Source organism: Phyllostomus discolor, chromosome 2 (genome assembly GCF_004126475.2).
Source record: "Phyllostomus discolor isolate MPI-MPIP mPhyDis1 chromosome 2, mPhyDis1.pri.v3, whole genome shotgun sequence".
Classification (NCBI taxonomy): domain Eukaryota; kingdom Metazoa; phylum Chordata; class Mammalia; order Chiroptera; family Phyllostomidae; genus Phyllostomus; species Phyllostomus discolor.
Genome location: NC_040904.2, coordinates 193,114,228 through 193,128,248, shown reverse-complemented (window position 1 = coordinate 193,128,248; position 14,021 = coordinate 193,114,228). Strand labels below are relative to the sequence as shown.

The window sequence follows — 14,021 nt, the reverse complement described above, 5'->3', positions numbered from 1 at the left end:
TAATATCACATATTTACATTTTCAATGCTGTGGATATCTTGCAGAAGGTCATTTGACCTAGCACAAATTTCATTTATAATGACATCACAGCTGTAATATGTCTAGGAATAAATTTAAAGAGATATACAAGACTTTCACATAAAAATTTATAAAAGTCTAAAAGAAATTAAAGAGAGCAAGTAAAGAAGACTGAAATAAACTGAGATTAAATCATAAGCAGGGATTAAAAGGCTTAATAAAGATGTCACTTTTGCCAGCTTGGTTTATCAATTTATTGAATCTCAATTTGAGCAGGTTTCTTGTCAAAATTATGAAGACAATTCTAAAGTTTAAATGGAAATACAAACAGTCAAGAATAATCAAGATACACATAAAGAACAATAAAGTAGAGAAACTTGCTCTACTAAAAATAAAAACTTACTATAAAGGAATGCTAATTAAGATAATGTAGTTAGGCAGAATAATAGACAAATATATCAGTAAAGCACAATGAAGAGTCTAGAAAGTGACTATATAAACAAAAAACCATGAGATTTATGACTATAGTGACTGTAGCATAGTGGAGAAAGGGTAATTTGCCAAATGATGTTGGTAACTAAGTATCTGTTTAAGAAAAAGCAGAAATTGATAAGGATCCAGTTTCATTGTTTTGGATGTTTATATCCAGTTTTCCCAACATTTAAAAGACTATCATCCTTTTTGCATCGTGTATTCTTGACACCCTTATCAAAAATCAGTTGACCATATATGTGTAGGTTTATTACTTGACTCTTTATTCAGTTCCATTAGTCTACATGGAACTATTTTTATTTTTATTTCAGTACCATATTGTTTTGATTATTGTACCCCTATAATATATTTTGAAATAAGGAAGTGTGAACCTTCCATCTTTGCTCTTCTGAAGATAACTTTGCCTATTTGGGGTCTTTGTCACCCATATGAATTTTAGTATCTTTAAAAATCTCTTAGGAATTTTGTTAAGTATTGCACTAACTTTGAAGATGACTTTGGGCAATATGAACATTTTAAAAATATTAATTTTTTCAACCCACAAACACAAAATACGTTTCCATTGATTTATGTCTGCTTTAATTTTTCTCATCAGTGTTTTAAAGTTTTCAATGTACTAGTAGGTATTCACACATTTAATAGGTTTATTTCTAAATGTATTATTCTTTTCCTGTCCTATTGTCAATGAGATTGTTTTCTTAATTTCTTTTTTCTTTAATATTTTATTTATTTATTTTTAAAGAGAAGGGAAGGGAGAGAGAAAGAGAAGGAGAGAAACATCAATGTGTGGTGGCCTCTCATTCACTACCTACTGGAGACCTGACCCACAACCAGGCATGTCCCCTGACTGGGGATAGAACCAGTGACCTTTTGGTTCACAGGCCCAAGCTCAATTTGCTGAGCTACAACAGCCAGGGCTGTTTCCTTAATTTTTTTTGGATAGTTCATTGTTGGTGTATAGAAATGCACCTGATTTTCGTATATTGATTTTGTCTACTGCAACTTTACTGAATTAATTGAAGTTTAGTTTTCGTGTTGTGTTCTAACCACAACACATATACAAGCACACACAGGAACAAAGTGAACTTTTGGAAGTGTTGGGTATGTCTATTGCCGAGATTGTGGTGATGGTAACACATATGTTCAAACTCACCAAATTGTATACACCAATTATATGTAGTTTTTTTGGTAACAATTATATCGTAATAAAGCTGGAAAACAAAAGAAACCAAAATACATTTGTTACTATTTGAAATTCAGGTTGTTTTTATTTTATCTCTACCGTGGGGCAAAAAGAGAACCAACATTACATTATCTATAACACTGTTTACAAGAAAAAAAAATCACAATTGTTCCAAGAAAGGGCGAAACAAAAGGTGCAATAATTTATATAGCCACTAGGTGACACTGTAGCTTGTCAGTGACCACATGGGTTGGGGATGCAGCCAAAAAATAACTTACAGGGGAGATTCTTGAAGCAAAATTGTAGTTAATTGCTAGAAAACAATTATTTGTAATTAGGTACCAGAAAGTAATTATTCATAATTAGTTAATAGAATGTAAAGCTGTATTCTAAATCATGAAATTATTTCCTTTAACAATCCTATATTGGGGTTTAAAATAAATGATTTTCTTATGAAGAGTAGTACAACTATTTATTATAGAATACTGTGAAACTATACAGAAACATAGAGAAGTAAATAAATATTATCTATACTCCTGCTACTCTGGGAAACCCATTTTGTTTGCCTTTGTAGTCTTTCTCTCTTTTAGCATATAGAAACACAAAATACATAATTAATATTTTTTGATATATTGCCACTTTTTATTTAGGTATATTTACATCAAATAAAATTTAGAGTTAAAGTATTCTTTTCAGTAAGTTTTGACAGATGTTTATGCTTATAAGCACCCCTTCTGATAAGATATACACCAGAAGGCTCCTCACGCCCCTCACACTTCTTCCTTGTAGCCCACTTACAGGGGCGTCCACTGATTTCTGTCACTATTGTTTGGTGTTGCCTGTTCTTGAATTTCATATAAATGGAATATAATTGCCATCATATAGCAGATACTATATTGTGCCTGGATCTTTTAGCTCAACATAATGCTTCTTAATGGCATAAAATCTTAATGTATATATTACTTTGACTTAGCAATAATAGGTTTGGATACTCTCCCATTTACACAAACATTCATCTTGAATGTTATTTTTAACGTTGGCATATTATTTCATCATGTAGTAGAATCGTATTTAACTAAATCTTTAGTTTGGAGCAATTAAGTAGCTTCTGACTTACTATTATTAGGAGTCCTTTGGAAAAACATATTTATAATTATGTCTTGCACATCTAAAATTATTCCTTTAAAAAAATACTCCCCTAAAAAACTATCACATAAAAAAGAGGATAAATCTTTTTAAGGTTTTTGATAAATATTTTCAAACTGTTTTTCAAAGGTTAAACTAAATCAATTTATATTATCACCAACAATCACTATGGTCATATACTTTTTAACATTTTGTCCAAAATATGCTTAGCAATTTAATTTTAGTTATGCTACATTTCCATGTGTAAAAACTTAGTCAAATTTATAAAAATTGAGAACAAACTTAGAAAAGTAATTTCTGTATTCATATTATAAAAATTTTGAGTCTATTGAAGACTGACTATGGTGTATAACATTTTAATGGCATCTTATTGTTTTAAAAACACTTTTAAATGTATTCAGTTCTTAAAATTATGTGAAATAAGCAGGTGAGCAATTATTTCCCTTCCCAGAGGAAGAAGTTGAAATTACGTTGAAAAAGCAAAATAAAACACAGGTAACAATAGTTATCATCATCCAGGTACTGTTCTAAGTCCTTTTTCATATATTAACTAATTAAGTTTCCAGCTACTTTTAACTAAAGTTTTAACTAATTCTAATTTAAACAGCTAGTCAATTAGTGAGTGGTAGAGATGAAACTCTGGCAATATTTCTTCTGTGCTTTGGCTCCAAACAGCAATGCTTTTTACTTAGATATTTTAATAGTACACGAATCATAACAGTTTTTTTTCTAACATTACTCAGGGGGAGTACATTGATATTATTAATGATAGTATATTAGAGCTTGGAGGCCATTTGTTTTATTTTACTGCTGTGAGAACTAAAGGACACTGAGATTAAAAAATTTCTATATTATTTATCACTGAGCAGCTCCAGGAATCCACCTTTCTTTTCAATACGCCATACTAATGACAACAGTTTAAAGATGCCACATATAAAGATGAGGGAGTGGGAGGGGATAATGGGGGGAAAGGTGGAGGGTTTTCAGGAACATCTATAAAGGACACATGGGTGAAACCAAGGTGGGGTGGGGTCAGGGGTGGGAGGCGGTGGAGCCCGAGGTCTGGGGGAATGGTGGGGGGCAGTGGAGACAATTGTACTTGAGCAATAATAAAAAATAAAAATAAATAAATAAAATCTTAAAAAATAAAGATACCACATATAGCACACATTCCAACTTTCAGAGAAGTATATTACAAAATATATTCATAAAACAATTTTGAAAGTAATAGATTTTCTCCTGACTGAAATATACCAAGATTATGTAGTACCTCATTTCTATCTAATGAATTATTTTATGTAAATAACTAAAATATCTATAGCATTTTGGAATAAGATGCTTTCAGTACATTGCTTATGAAGACCAATTACTGTCTTATTGGAGACAGAATAAGCTTATAAGCAGGTGCTCACAAAATGAATTTTTGTGTCTCTTACTTTCTCTGTGCTTCTTTAGTATAAGTGTGATAAACAATAAAGCAGAAGAAAATAAGAGAGGAAAAAGATTTTAAATGACATAAATTCTCTTCAAGTCAATTAAAATATTTACTGTCTGCTATTGTAAAAAAATGAATACAGTCCTTTCAGAAACACACATATGAAAACAAAAAAGTAGAAACCATGTTGTAAAGCTAAAGTTTTACAATAGAAAAGTGTTTTTTAATGTTGTAGCATTTTTTCTTTACCTATATATATAGTATGACAATTTTCAGTACATTTTAAAGGAACAAACACTTCTTATAAATCATTTTGTTGATTGTTTTTATTTTCACATACACAAAATCAGCTTATAACTGCACCGAATACAAAAGACAAACAAACAAACACTTTATTGCACTAAAAATACTTCACATGAAGTACTGCACATGATAGAATTGATTAGGAGAGGCATAAGTCTATAATCAGATATTGTGGGTTTGAACAGTACAGATTTTTTTCTGATAGGAATCTGCGACACTGTATATTGCACACTTTCCAGCACTTATCTGTTTACAAATATTCCAATGTTCTTTGGTTTTGTTTTTATCTTTGTAAAACAGGGTGTAGACGGTTTTAAAGGCAAAGAACTACATACCATTGAAAAAGACGTTGAAGAAGTAAGGTAAAGAACAATGACTTAAGTATAAGGTCATCTCATTCTTTTGGGGGGAAAAGTGACAAAGTAACCTGGCAAACTTCTCCAAAAAGAGAGAAATATTACAAAGCTTAGTTTCATAAGCATTTGTCCACTTACAAATGCTCTCTGAGTTTAACAAATGCGTTTAGACAATGTCTGTGCTACCAGTTGAAATTTCCTTTGTTTACATTCGGTTTTTAATACTGCCATCTAACTCCTTCAAATAGTGCAAAGGCATGAAGGATGCTCATCGTTGGTAGTCATCCAACAATAAATAATGGCTCTAAACCTAGCTATTTCATTATTCCTGAGTTGATAAAGTGTAAAGTGCAGTCAAAAGGTTTAAAGTCATTCTTTTCATTCTTTGGATGTAAATATCCGTCAATCTGTGATGTTTTCAGCTTATGACCAGGGTATTTATTCCACAGTGCAGATAACACAGATATTCTTGGAATTTCTCTTCCTTTTCTATGCAGTCTTGTTTGGAAGGAGGATTCCAAAATAATACAATGTTTTTCACAAAGTTTTTATGGAAAAAGTCTGACCAGAGAGCAGCATCCATTGACACAAATTTCCTGGGTTCCATGAAATAAGAGTCTATCAACGAATATGCTTTCTCATTATTTGAAGGCTTTGCTACATATCCAGTGCAAATTCTGTCCACATTCTGTGCTGCTGACCTCTGTGCTACTCAGAAAGGCACAGTTCCCTGATCCTGTAAGATTGAACCTGTTGAACAATAAAGAAACTAAGAGTTATTTTCAGATCGTCATTTCTGTTCAGTTACATGAAAATAAAAACTTTTTTGTTTTTGCTGAGTAGGAATGCATGAGGCAAGTCTGCCAGTCAAATGATCATAGACTAATCTAGAGAGATGGCAGACAGTTATTCAAAGGAAGAGCATGTGGAAAGAAGGTACAAAGCTGAGAAGAGTTAAGAGTTCCCTTTATTTGGCTGGCGTGCCACCAGAGGAGTGACTCTTGACCATTTCTGAATTCACAAACCCTTCAAGAAACAATTCCCTGAAAGTATATACATTCAACAAGGCTACATGTCAGTGCATACAATTGTAGGGGGTTATGGCCCTTGAAGCTCATCTGTGGATATGGTACCATTAGACTCCTATTAGGAATTCTTTTTCTAGAGATTTGAATTTATTCTCTGTACCAGTAATTACTGTATTTTGCCACATACAATGTGCACTTTTTTGCCCAAATTTTTGATGGAAAAATAAGGATGTGCATTATACATGGGTAATACCTGAAATATCTCGTATCTGCTCTTGTGTTTTGTAATTATTTCTTACATAAAATTTCTTGTACCATAATATGTTGAAAACAAATGCTAAAATCCCCTTATAATACAAAAAACCCCAAGTATCTAAATATAAATAAATAAATAATTGAATTAGAAAATTAAAATGAAAGGTCTTTTCCCTGAAAATTTGGGCCAAAAATGTGGATGCACATCATACGTTGCAAAATAAGGGTATAATAAAACTATATAGATAACTAGAAATTCATTCAACTCTGAGTTTTCAGATAAGAAATATTAACACTAAACTTATAAAGTGTCCTTCAAACTTTAAAATGTAGTTTAATTACATGTAAAGAAAATAAAGTCAGCTTCTTTAATTCTGGAGTAAGTTTTATTTCAGGTCCACAGAAGCTTCTAATTAGGTACAAAAATATTGTTCTTTACCCCTGTGGAGATGAGAACTGGGAAGTAGTAAAAGGGAGTTATTGTCCAAAGACTGGTTTATCACTAAAATATTAATATGAGATTGAAAATGTTAGATCATGTTTGCATCATCGTAACTATTCGTGGCATATTTCTAACGTACTCTTATTCACTCCACATTTTTTTCTGAGATCAAATTACTAGAAGCATTTGTTGTATGAATTCCAGGTAGATGAAAAGAACAAAATGATAACATCAAAGCCTTCCTTTAAAGAATTCCAAACAGTATAAGCATACAAAAGAGATAGTTAAAGCTCTGTTTAGAAAGAGCACAACCTTCATATAGAACAGTGGAAAAAAGGAAAATGGTTTTCCTGAGCTACAAGCCTGAAAAGGATAAAGAAACATCTTGAAACTTACCAGTTGTTAAATTCTTTGCCATTTGACCATTTCCAAGTCTGACCAGCTTCATTTTTCAGCCCGATCCAGTGTTCAGCTCGACCCACATATCGCTTTAAAAAGATCTGGAAGAAAGCACAAAGAGGGTGCATATTAAGCAACCCCCCTGGGTAGGTAGGTCTATAATTCTTGAAAGCAATTTCTCAAAAGCTGATTCTGAGGTACAGTACTTAAGCTGGTCATTTGTTAGCTCTGTATAGAATTGACTTATTTGGATTTCTGGTCTTTGAAGCTAAGCATTCAAATCAAATTTACAGGGTTAAATGGAGCCCTGATTTTGACCTCAGACAAAATTTTCCTACATGGGAGACAGGTATAATGTCTTCTTCATAAATCAGGAAACAGAATGAAATCACAGATGAGCCATATAAAAGGAAATTGCAATATTTTATGAAATTGTTTTCGAATACTATCTTACCATGTCCTTTTCAGAATCAATGAGAGCAAGAGTAGCACCATGCTTCAAGCAAGAGTTTTGGGCCAAGGTCCAATTCCTTGTTGTGTTGGAAATGAAGTAGCATTTCCCCTGATATCCAATCCAGTCATCTGAGCATGAAGAAATAGGGCCGCTCGAGGGTTCTGAAGGCACATACTGGGCTGGACAATTGTACTTGCCCACTGTAGACAGGAAAATTGTTTTAGTTACAAAAGGAACTGAATACCCACAGCACACAAACCTAGTTCAGGGAATGCGGTGCTGTACTAGGTGATAAAATAAAGAATGAAAGGCAAGAGAGGCAAATTTTAAAAAGCTTAAGAAAGCAGGTTCCCACTTTACCATATCTCCCATTGTGCCTAATGATCATCGTAGAGGGTATAAGAAAAAAAAAAAAGAGGGTGGCTCTTTGGCTATAATGTCCAAAAGCGGTAGAAAAAACAGAAAAATCTTGTAAATAGCCTTGGACTAGAAAGGGCAAAGTGCATGAAACATTTCAAGTAAGATTCTGGGTCTGAATGCAGGGGTGGAGGAGCAAACTTGCAGTAGACAGTAGAACACTGTGTAGGGAGATGGAAGAAAACTCGCAGGGGAGTCAGTCATTCAGGATACAAAAGGGTCTATGACATGAGTTGTTTTACAAAATTATAACAACTCATGCATGTGAAAGACACAAATGTATCCTGGTATAACAGTGTGTTTTGAATACTGTGTGACATTGACTCTGAGAGTGTCTAGATCTATCTATTCTTAATTATTCATAACCACTGGGCAGTGGTGTTCGAGGTGAAAGGCAAATGCCTAACCAAGTCCTGATTCATCTATGGCTTATTTTTTCTGTCAACAATAAGTGTGCAGCCCACATTTTTTCTAAGTAAATGTTGATTTATTTAGAATGTGAATCTGCTCCTTTCATTCCATATTTAAACCTATATTAAAGTAATTTTTTCCATAATAATGTATAAATCATAGGCAATTTTCATACAGAAAACTCAGAATGGTATTATATTAATCATTGAAGAAACATGGGATGATATCTAGTATTTTTTAGGAAATCCACCATGTATGATGTATGGGATAATCTTAAATTACTCAAAATTTCTGATTAATTGGACTAAGTAATCCCTGTTGATTTCAGCTGGGATGACAACAAATGCTCACAGAAAAGGAATTCTATGAATTCATACAGTCCAGACCCACCTGATAGAGCAATGAGAGTTATGACCAGAACGGTGATGAAGACCACATTCAGTACAGCGCATGGAACAGGAACTGAAAGGGACCCTTCATTATTTGATACAAAGACAGGGCTGGAGGTACTTCCTGAAGAGAGAGAGAGTTGATGAATTCAGGCAGACTGCAGAAGTACAAGAGCAACATTAGATATTTTCTTGATACGTTTAATTTAAAAAGGAGGTATGTGTCTCCCTATCCTGTAAGCGTATAAAATTTATAACTTGACTTTCCCCAATTTTTGAGTGAATTTGGCTAGTTTCACTTTGGATAAAAATGAAACAATCTAGGCATAATAATGAGATCATACAATATCTCTCGAATATATATATATACTTAATAGCTATGAAAATTCTGTCTAGCATAGTTTTATTACTTTAGTCACTATAAAAACATTTACTAAATATCTGATTAGTCTAGATGACATATCAGAAAGTCCTAAGCATAATCTCTAACCTCTCTGCCTTTACTGCTTAAGAGAGATGATGTAAGTGAGGGTAAAAGGGAGATAGTATAATAAAACTCTGGAATTGATATACATATATAAATATATACAACTAGCATGACTGAAAATGAAAAAGAATGATAGTAGTTTTTGGTGAAGTTTGTGCAGATGTGAAGCAATTAAAATTTTCACATGTTACTGATAAGAGAGTAAAATGAAAAATACTTTGGAAAACTTTCTTACATAATTAATTGTATACCTGCACTATAATCCAGACATTCTATTCCTATGTATTTTCTCAAAAGAAATGAAAATATGTTTTTAAAATGCTTTGTGCAAGAATGTTCATAGAAATTTTATTCTTAAGATCCAAATCCTAACAATAACCCAAACACACATCAACAGGAAAATGGATAAACAAATTATGCTATTATCCATACAAAGAAATTCTGCCCAGCAATTGAAAAAGAAAAACTGATATATGTAACAAAATGGATGAATTTAAAAATAATTGGAGTGAAAAATCCATATATAGTTATATTCTGTTTATTTCAATTAATATATCATTCAAGAATAGCTGAATTAAACTACAGTGACAGAATTCAGAAAAGTGATTGCTTCTATCTATGTAGGAAAGGTAATTTGAATGAAAAGAAATACAGGGCAATTTTCTGGGTTGATGAAAATTTCAAATGTTTGTTGGAGTTGGAGTTATAATTGATTAAATTGTATGCTTATAATCTGTGCATCCAGTGTATGCTAATAATACCTCGACTAAAATGATATGTGAATAAACAGTAATAGAGGAAACAAAACAGTGTTAAAGACAGAATATTTGGCAGAAGTTTTTTCATTTACCCTTTGTATAATGATGGAACAAAGTAAAAATTTGATTTCATCAATAAAATTACTTGTTGAAAGATTTAGAATGTAAATATAATGTGAATGATGATTCTTAGTTACACAAACATGCACACACAAACCCAGAGGAACATCTGTTCTAAGATATAAAAAAATAACTGAGAAAAGAGAAAAGGGGATTTTGCGACTCAAAGTTTGAATTGGATTTTTGCTAGAAAAAGCTATCAGTTTCTTTTTTTAAAATTTGGCTTCACAAGTAACACATAGTTCCCTTCTACATCCTGAGAAAGTAAAACATAAAATTGCTACTTGATTAATATTAAAATCTATGATAAAAAGTCTCAAAATATGAAAATGTCTTGTTTTTCAATAAGAAGACTTTTACAATTAAAAGCACATATCTTGAAATGCATGTATTTTTGTCTTCAAACATTTATCTAAGGTTAAACTGGGCAAAGAGATGCTGCTTTCTCTAACAGTCATGTACCACATGAATGTCAACATCAGCTTCTGCTTCTGGGGTTGTTTTTTCCACCATAGATCTGGATTTGGATTTTTCAAGGGATGCCTTTGCTTCTCCCCTGCCTAATTCTGTTGCCTTCAGCTTCTCAAAGTAACTCTTTCTCTTTTTACCGGCATCCAGTTGTTACCAGAAGCCCAGGGCAGGCAGGGTAGCAAGTTCAGAGCTCTCTGACTAGTTTCACTTCTCATCATGCTGCCTGGACTCAGTGCAGCAACAGCCCTTGTTCCTGGGGCAGTACTAACACATCCAAATAGCTCAGGGACCGCAAAGGCCACCTCAGTCTGTTGGCTTATCCAGCGGGTAAACTGTACAGATGCTTTTCAGATTGCACTTTCTGTTCATTAGTGAGGACTATTGTTACTCAGTTTGATTTATCACCTAGATGACCAAACACTCCCCCAATACTTCCACTCTGATGATAGGCTCTTCTTATTAAAGGAGAAATTGAAAACAAATCCACCATTACATAGTGACCCACAGAGAGCTGATGCTTGATGGTTTGGTTGTTCATACTAATAAAGCAACTTTAAGGTGAGCAGAAACTAAATGTTCAATGGAAAATTGGGATGATCTCAGGAAAAGTTAAGAGTTTCTCAATTAGGACCTTTTTGAACTATGACCTCTGTTTATTGAGTAGTTTTATTATTGTACTAGTTTTACTTTTTGGCACCTCAACTGGGCCATAGCCTTATGGTTATGTGGTTACCAAGAATTTGGGATAGCTTGCACTTGTTATCCACGCTGCATTTTGTGTTCTTAAGTGAAAGATGGGTTTGTGGTAGATAAAACTTTTTCTAACACAAAACAGTTGAGTAGACACATTCTCAGAAAACAATCCCTTCCTCTAGATTGTTTGAGTTCTGCTGTTCATAACACATCCCTCTATTGCTGCTTACGAATAAACTCTACTTCCTACACGCTAGGTTTTGGGGTACCTCAATGATTAAAGAAGGAAGAGAGAGAAATGAAAAAAAATCAAGAAAGTCTCATAGAAACAAATTGTAGGGAAACAATGTAAAATTTTAGTAATAATAAATAGAATGGATCCACGGACAGAATAAACCAATGGAAGAGGGGAAATAGTATATAGTTATGATTATCATATTTTGATGAAAAGAAAAAAGAAAAAAATGCCTGATTCATGCAGAATTTGAAGTCAATAATTAGATGGTAAAATTGAAGGATGAAATCTATGAAAAGAGTCCCATAAAGAATATGGAAGCAGCTCTGGCTAGTGTGGCTCAGTGGATTGAACACCACCCTGTGAACCACAGGGTGGCCGGTTCGATTTCCAGACAAGGCACATGCCTGGGTTCCAGGCGAGGTCCCCAGTCAGGGACGTGTGAGAGGCAATCACACATTGATGTTTCTCTCCCTCTCTTCTCCTCTGTCTAAAAATAAATAAATAAAATCTTAAAAAAGAATATAGAAGCAGAAGATGGCATTTTCAAGAATTCTTTTATGACATTCTCTTCATAAGTTACTGTTGGACAGCTTGAAGTACAGATGCTTACATGGTTGCCCTTTCAGAGATTAGAAACCGTCACTTTCAACACCTGGGAAATGCTATCATAAGAACACAAAATGAGGCACACAGGGAGCACAGAAAGATGCAAAGTGAAGGCAATCAAGAATGTAATGGTTTATGTGGAAAACAGAAGTTTTGTATAGAAAGTCAGAGTTTCCTGGAATATGGTCAGGTGGATATGGAAAAGGGGAGAGTGCTCCTGCCTAGTACAGAGGTTTTTCTAGTTGCATCTAAAAATTGAGATAATATAAACTGAAATAGAGAAACAGATCCTCGAAGATCTTCTGCCATTCACCTTTGTGTTTCCTCTCGCCTCAGGAATCCTATCTTCTCATAGATAAAGACATGTTTACTTCTTCCCATTTTCTCCTTTATCCTGACTGAAATAGTATCTAACCAAGTTCTTCAAAAAACAAAGTCTCATTTTCTTCCCTAAGTACTGTTACAGGATGGGGGAAAAGTAGGATTAGAGTTGTTTGTATGAAAAATAATACAAGAATCAATAATGATACATGAATATACTTTGTGTTTCATGCACTCACAGTTATAAATCTACTTTTGCCACACCCAGTACATGTCATCTACATATATAGTTATTACCAGTATATAAAAATAAGATCTGACTTACTTTGTTGTCCTCTCTCCAAGATGTTGTGTTCTGTTAGGGAAGAATCTTCAGCAATCATCTTTACTCTGGTCTGATTCTCTGGTTAATCTCAGCTCAAGACAGTCTACAGTGAGTCTTCGCTGGAGCTCTAGTTCAGTCTGAGTCTCTGAGCTTTTATAGTTGCATTTATAGTCGCATATGCGGCTCCACCCCCTTCCTCTTGCCTTCTAATCACTTAACTACTCCAGTTCACTTTAATTTATGCTCCAGTGGCCCAGACAGTGTATAATGTGTTGTTGTGAGTTATGGGTTTTCCCTGCTGTCTGAAATGTGCTTTCTCACAACTGTAGGTGTAGCATCAAGAGGCAGTTGGGGTTTTCCCAGAATTTGTGACATCCCCTTAAATTTGTAGAAAATAAACAATAACTTAGGAGACAGCATACCTAAGTAAAGAATTCAAAGTTAGGGATTCCAACTTTGAGATGGAAATAATTTGGAGAGTAATATTTCTCTGGAATCCCATTCATTCATTTATTTCATTAATATTTATTGAACACTCACTATGAACTTGACACTATTTAAAGCTAGATAACTTATTGTTGAATAAGAATTTTAAGATCTCTATCCTCATGGATCTTGCGTCAGCATGGAAAAATTTCCTTAGGGAGCTATAAATTGGCTGTCAGAAGTCTGTCATTCACTCCTTTCTGAAGGAGTTTTTGTATCATTTGGTAAGTAGTTGCTTTAATGCAGGAAATAGAAACCTGTGGTCTGGAACTTCCTTTCTGTGTTCTAAAATTATTTATCTTGAGCTATCTGTTTCATTTATCTTCTTTTAATTTTTTTTTGTTAAATTTTACTGTCATTTAAACCACTCTTGTTTTTCCTCAGTAATATATTTTCCCCTATCTGCTGGATTATTTTTCTTATGTCCTGAGTATTAAGACATTTGGAATATGATTACTATAAAGACATGTGGCCATAGTGTGAATATCATACAGATAACTTATTAAGATCAGCACAAAATGAATGCAGAATGTCCACGTGTGGTGATTTAAGGAGGAGATCAAAATACATCATGGTTAACAATGGTGCCAAAAATCTGATCATTAATATCACTTCTGTAGAGTAGAGACATTCTGTTTTTACAATAAAGCCTTTGTGAAAATGTCAAGCTTAGGTGGGTTGGAAATTATCATCTACTCTAGGTGAGTTAGGGCATGATATTTATCTGTTTATCTAAGACATGAAGAGGTACACATTGGCCCTAAAGGCTCTCTTTGCTTCCATTCTAA

General features: G+C 33.5%; 1 protein-coding gene across 1 annotated transcript; it reads right to left on the bottom strand.

The window, feature by feature from the left end:
• Positions 1–4,582: 4,582 nt before the first annotated feature.
• On the bottom strand, positions 4,583–12,893 carry CD69 (CD69 molecule). Its single transcript, XM_036019360.1, has 5 exons — positions 12,748–12,893; positions 8,730–8,852; positions 7,512–7,711; positions 7,055–7,158; positions 4,583–5,683 (listed from the first exon to the last, which is right to left on the bottom strand). Exons 1-5 carry the CDS (start codon positions 12,803–12,805, stop codon positions 5,575–5,577), a joined length of 594 nt encoding a protein of 197 aa, XP_035875253.1. The 5' UTR covers positions 12,806–12,893; the 3' UTR covers positions 4,583–5,574.
• Positions 12,894–14,021: the final 1,128 nt, after the last annotated feature.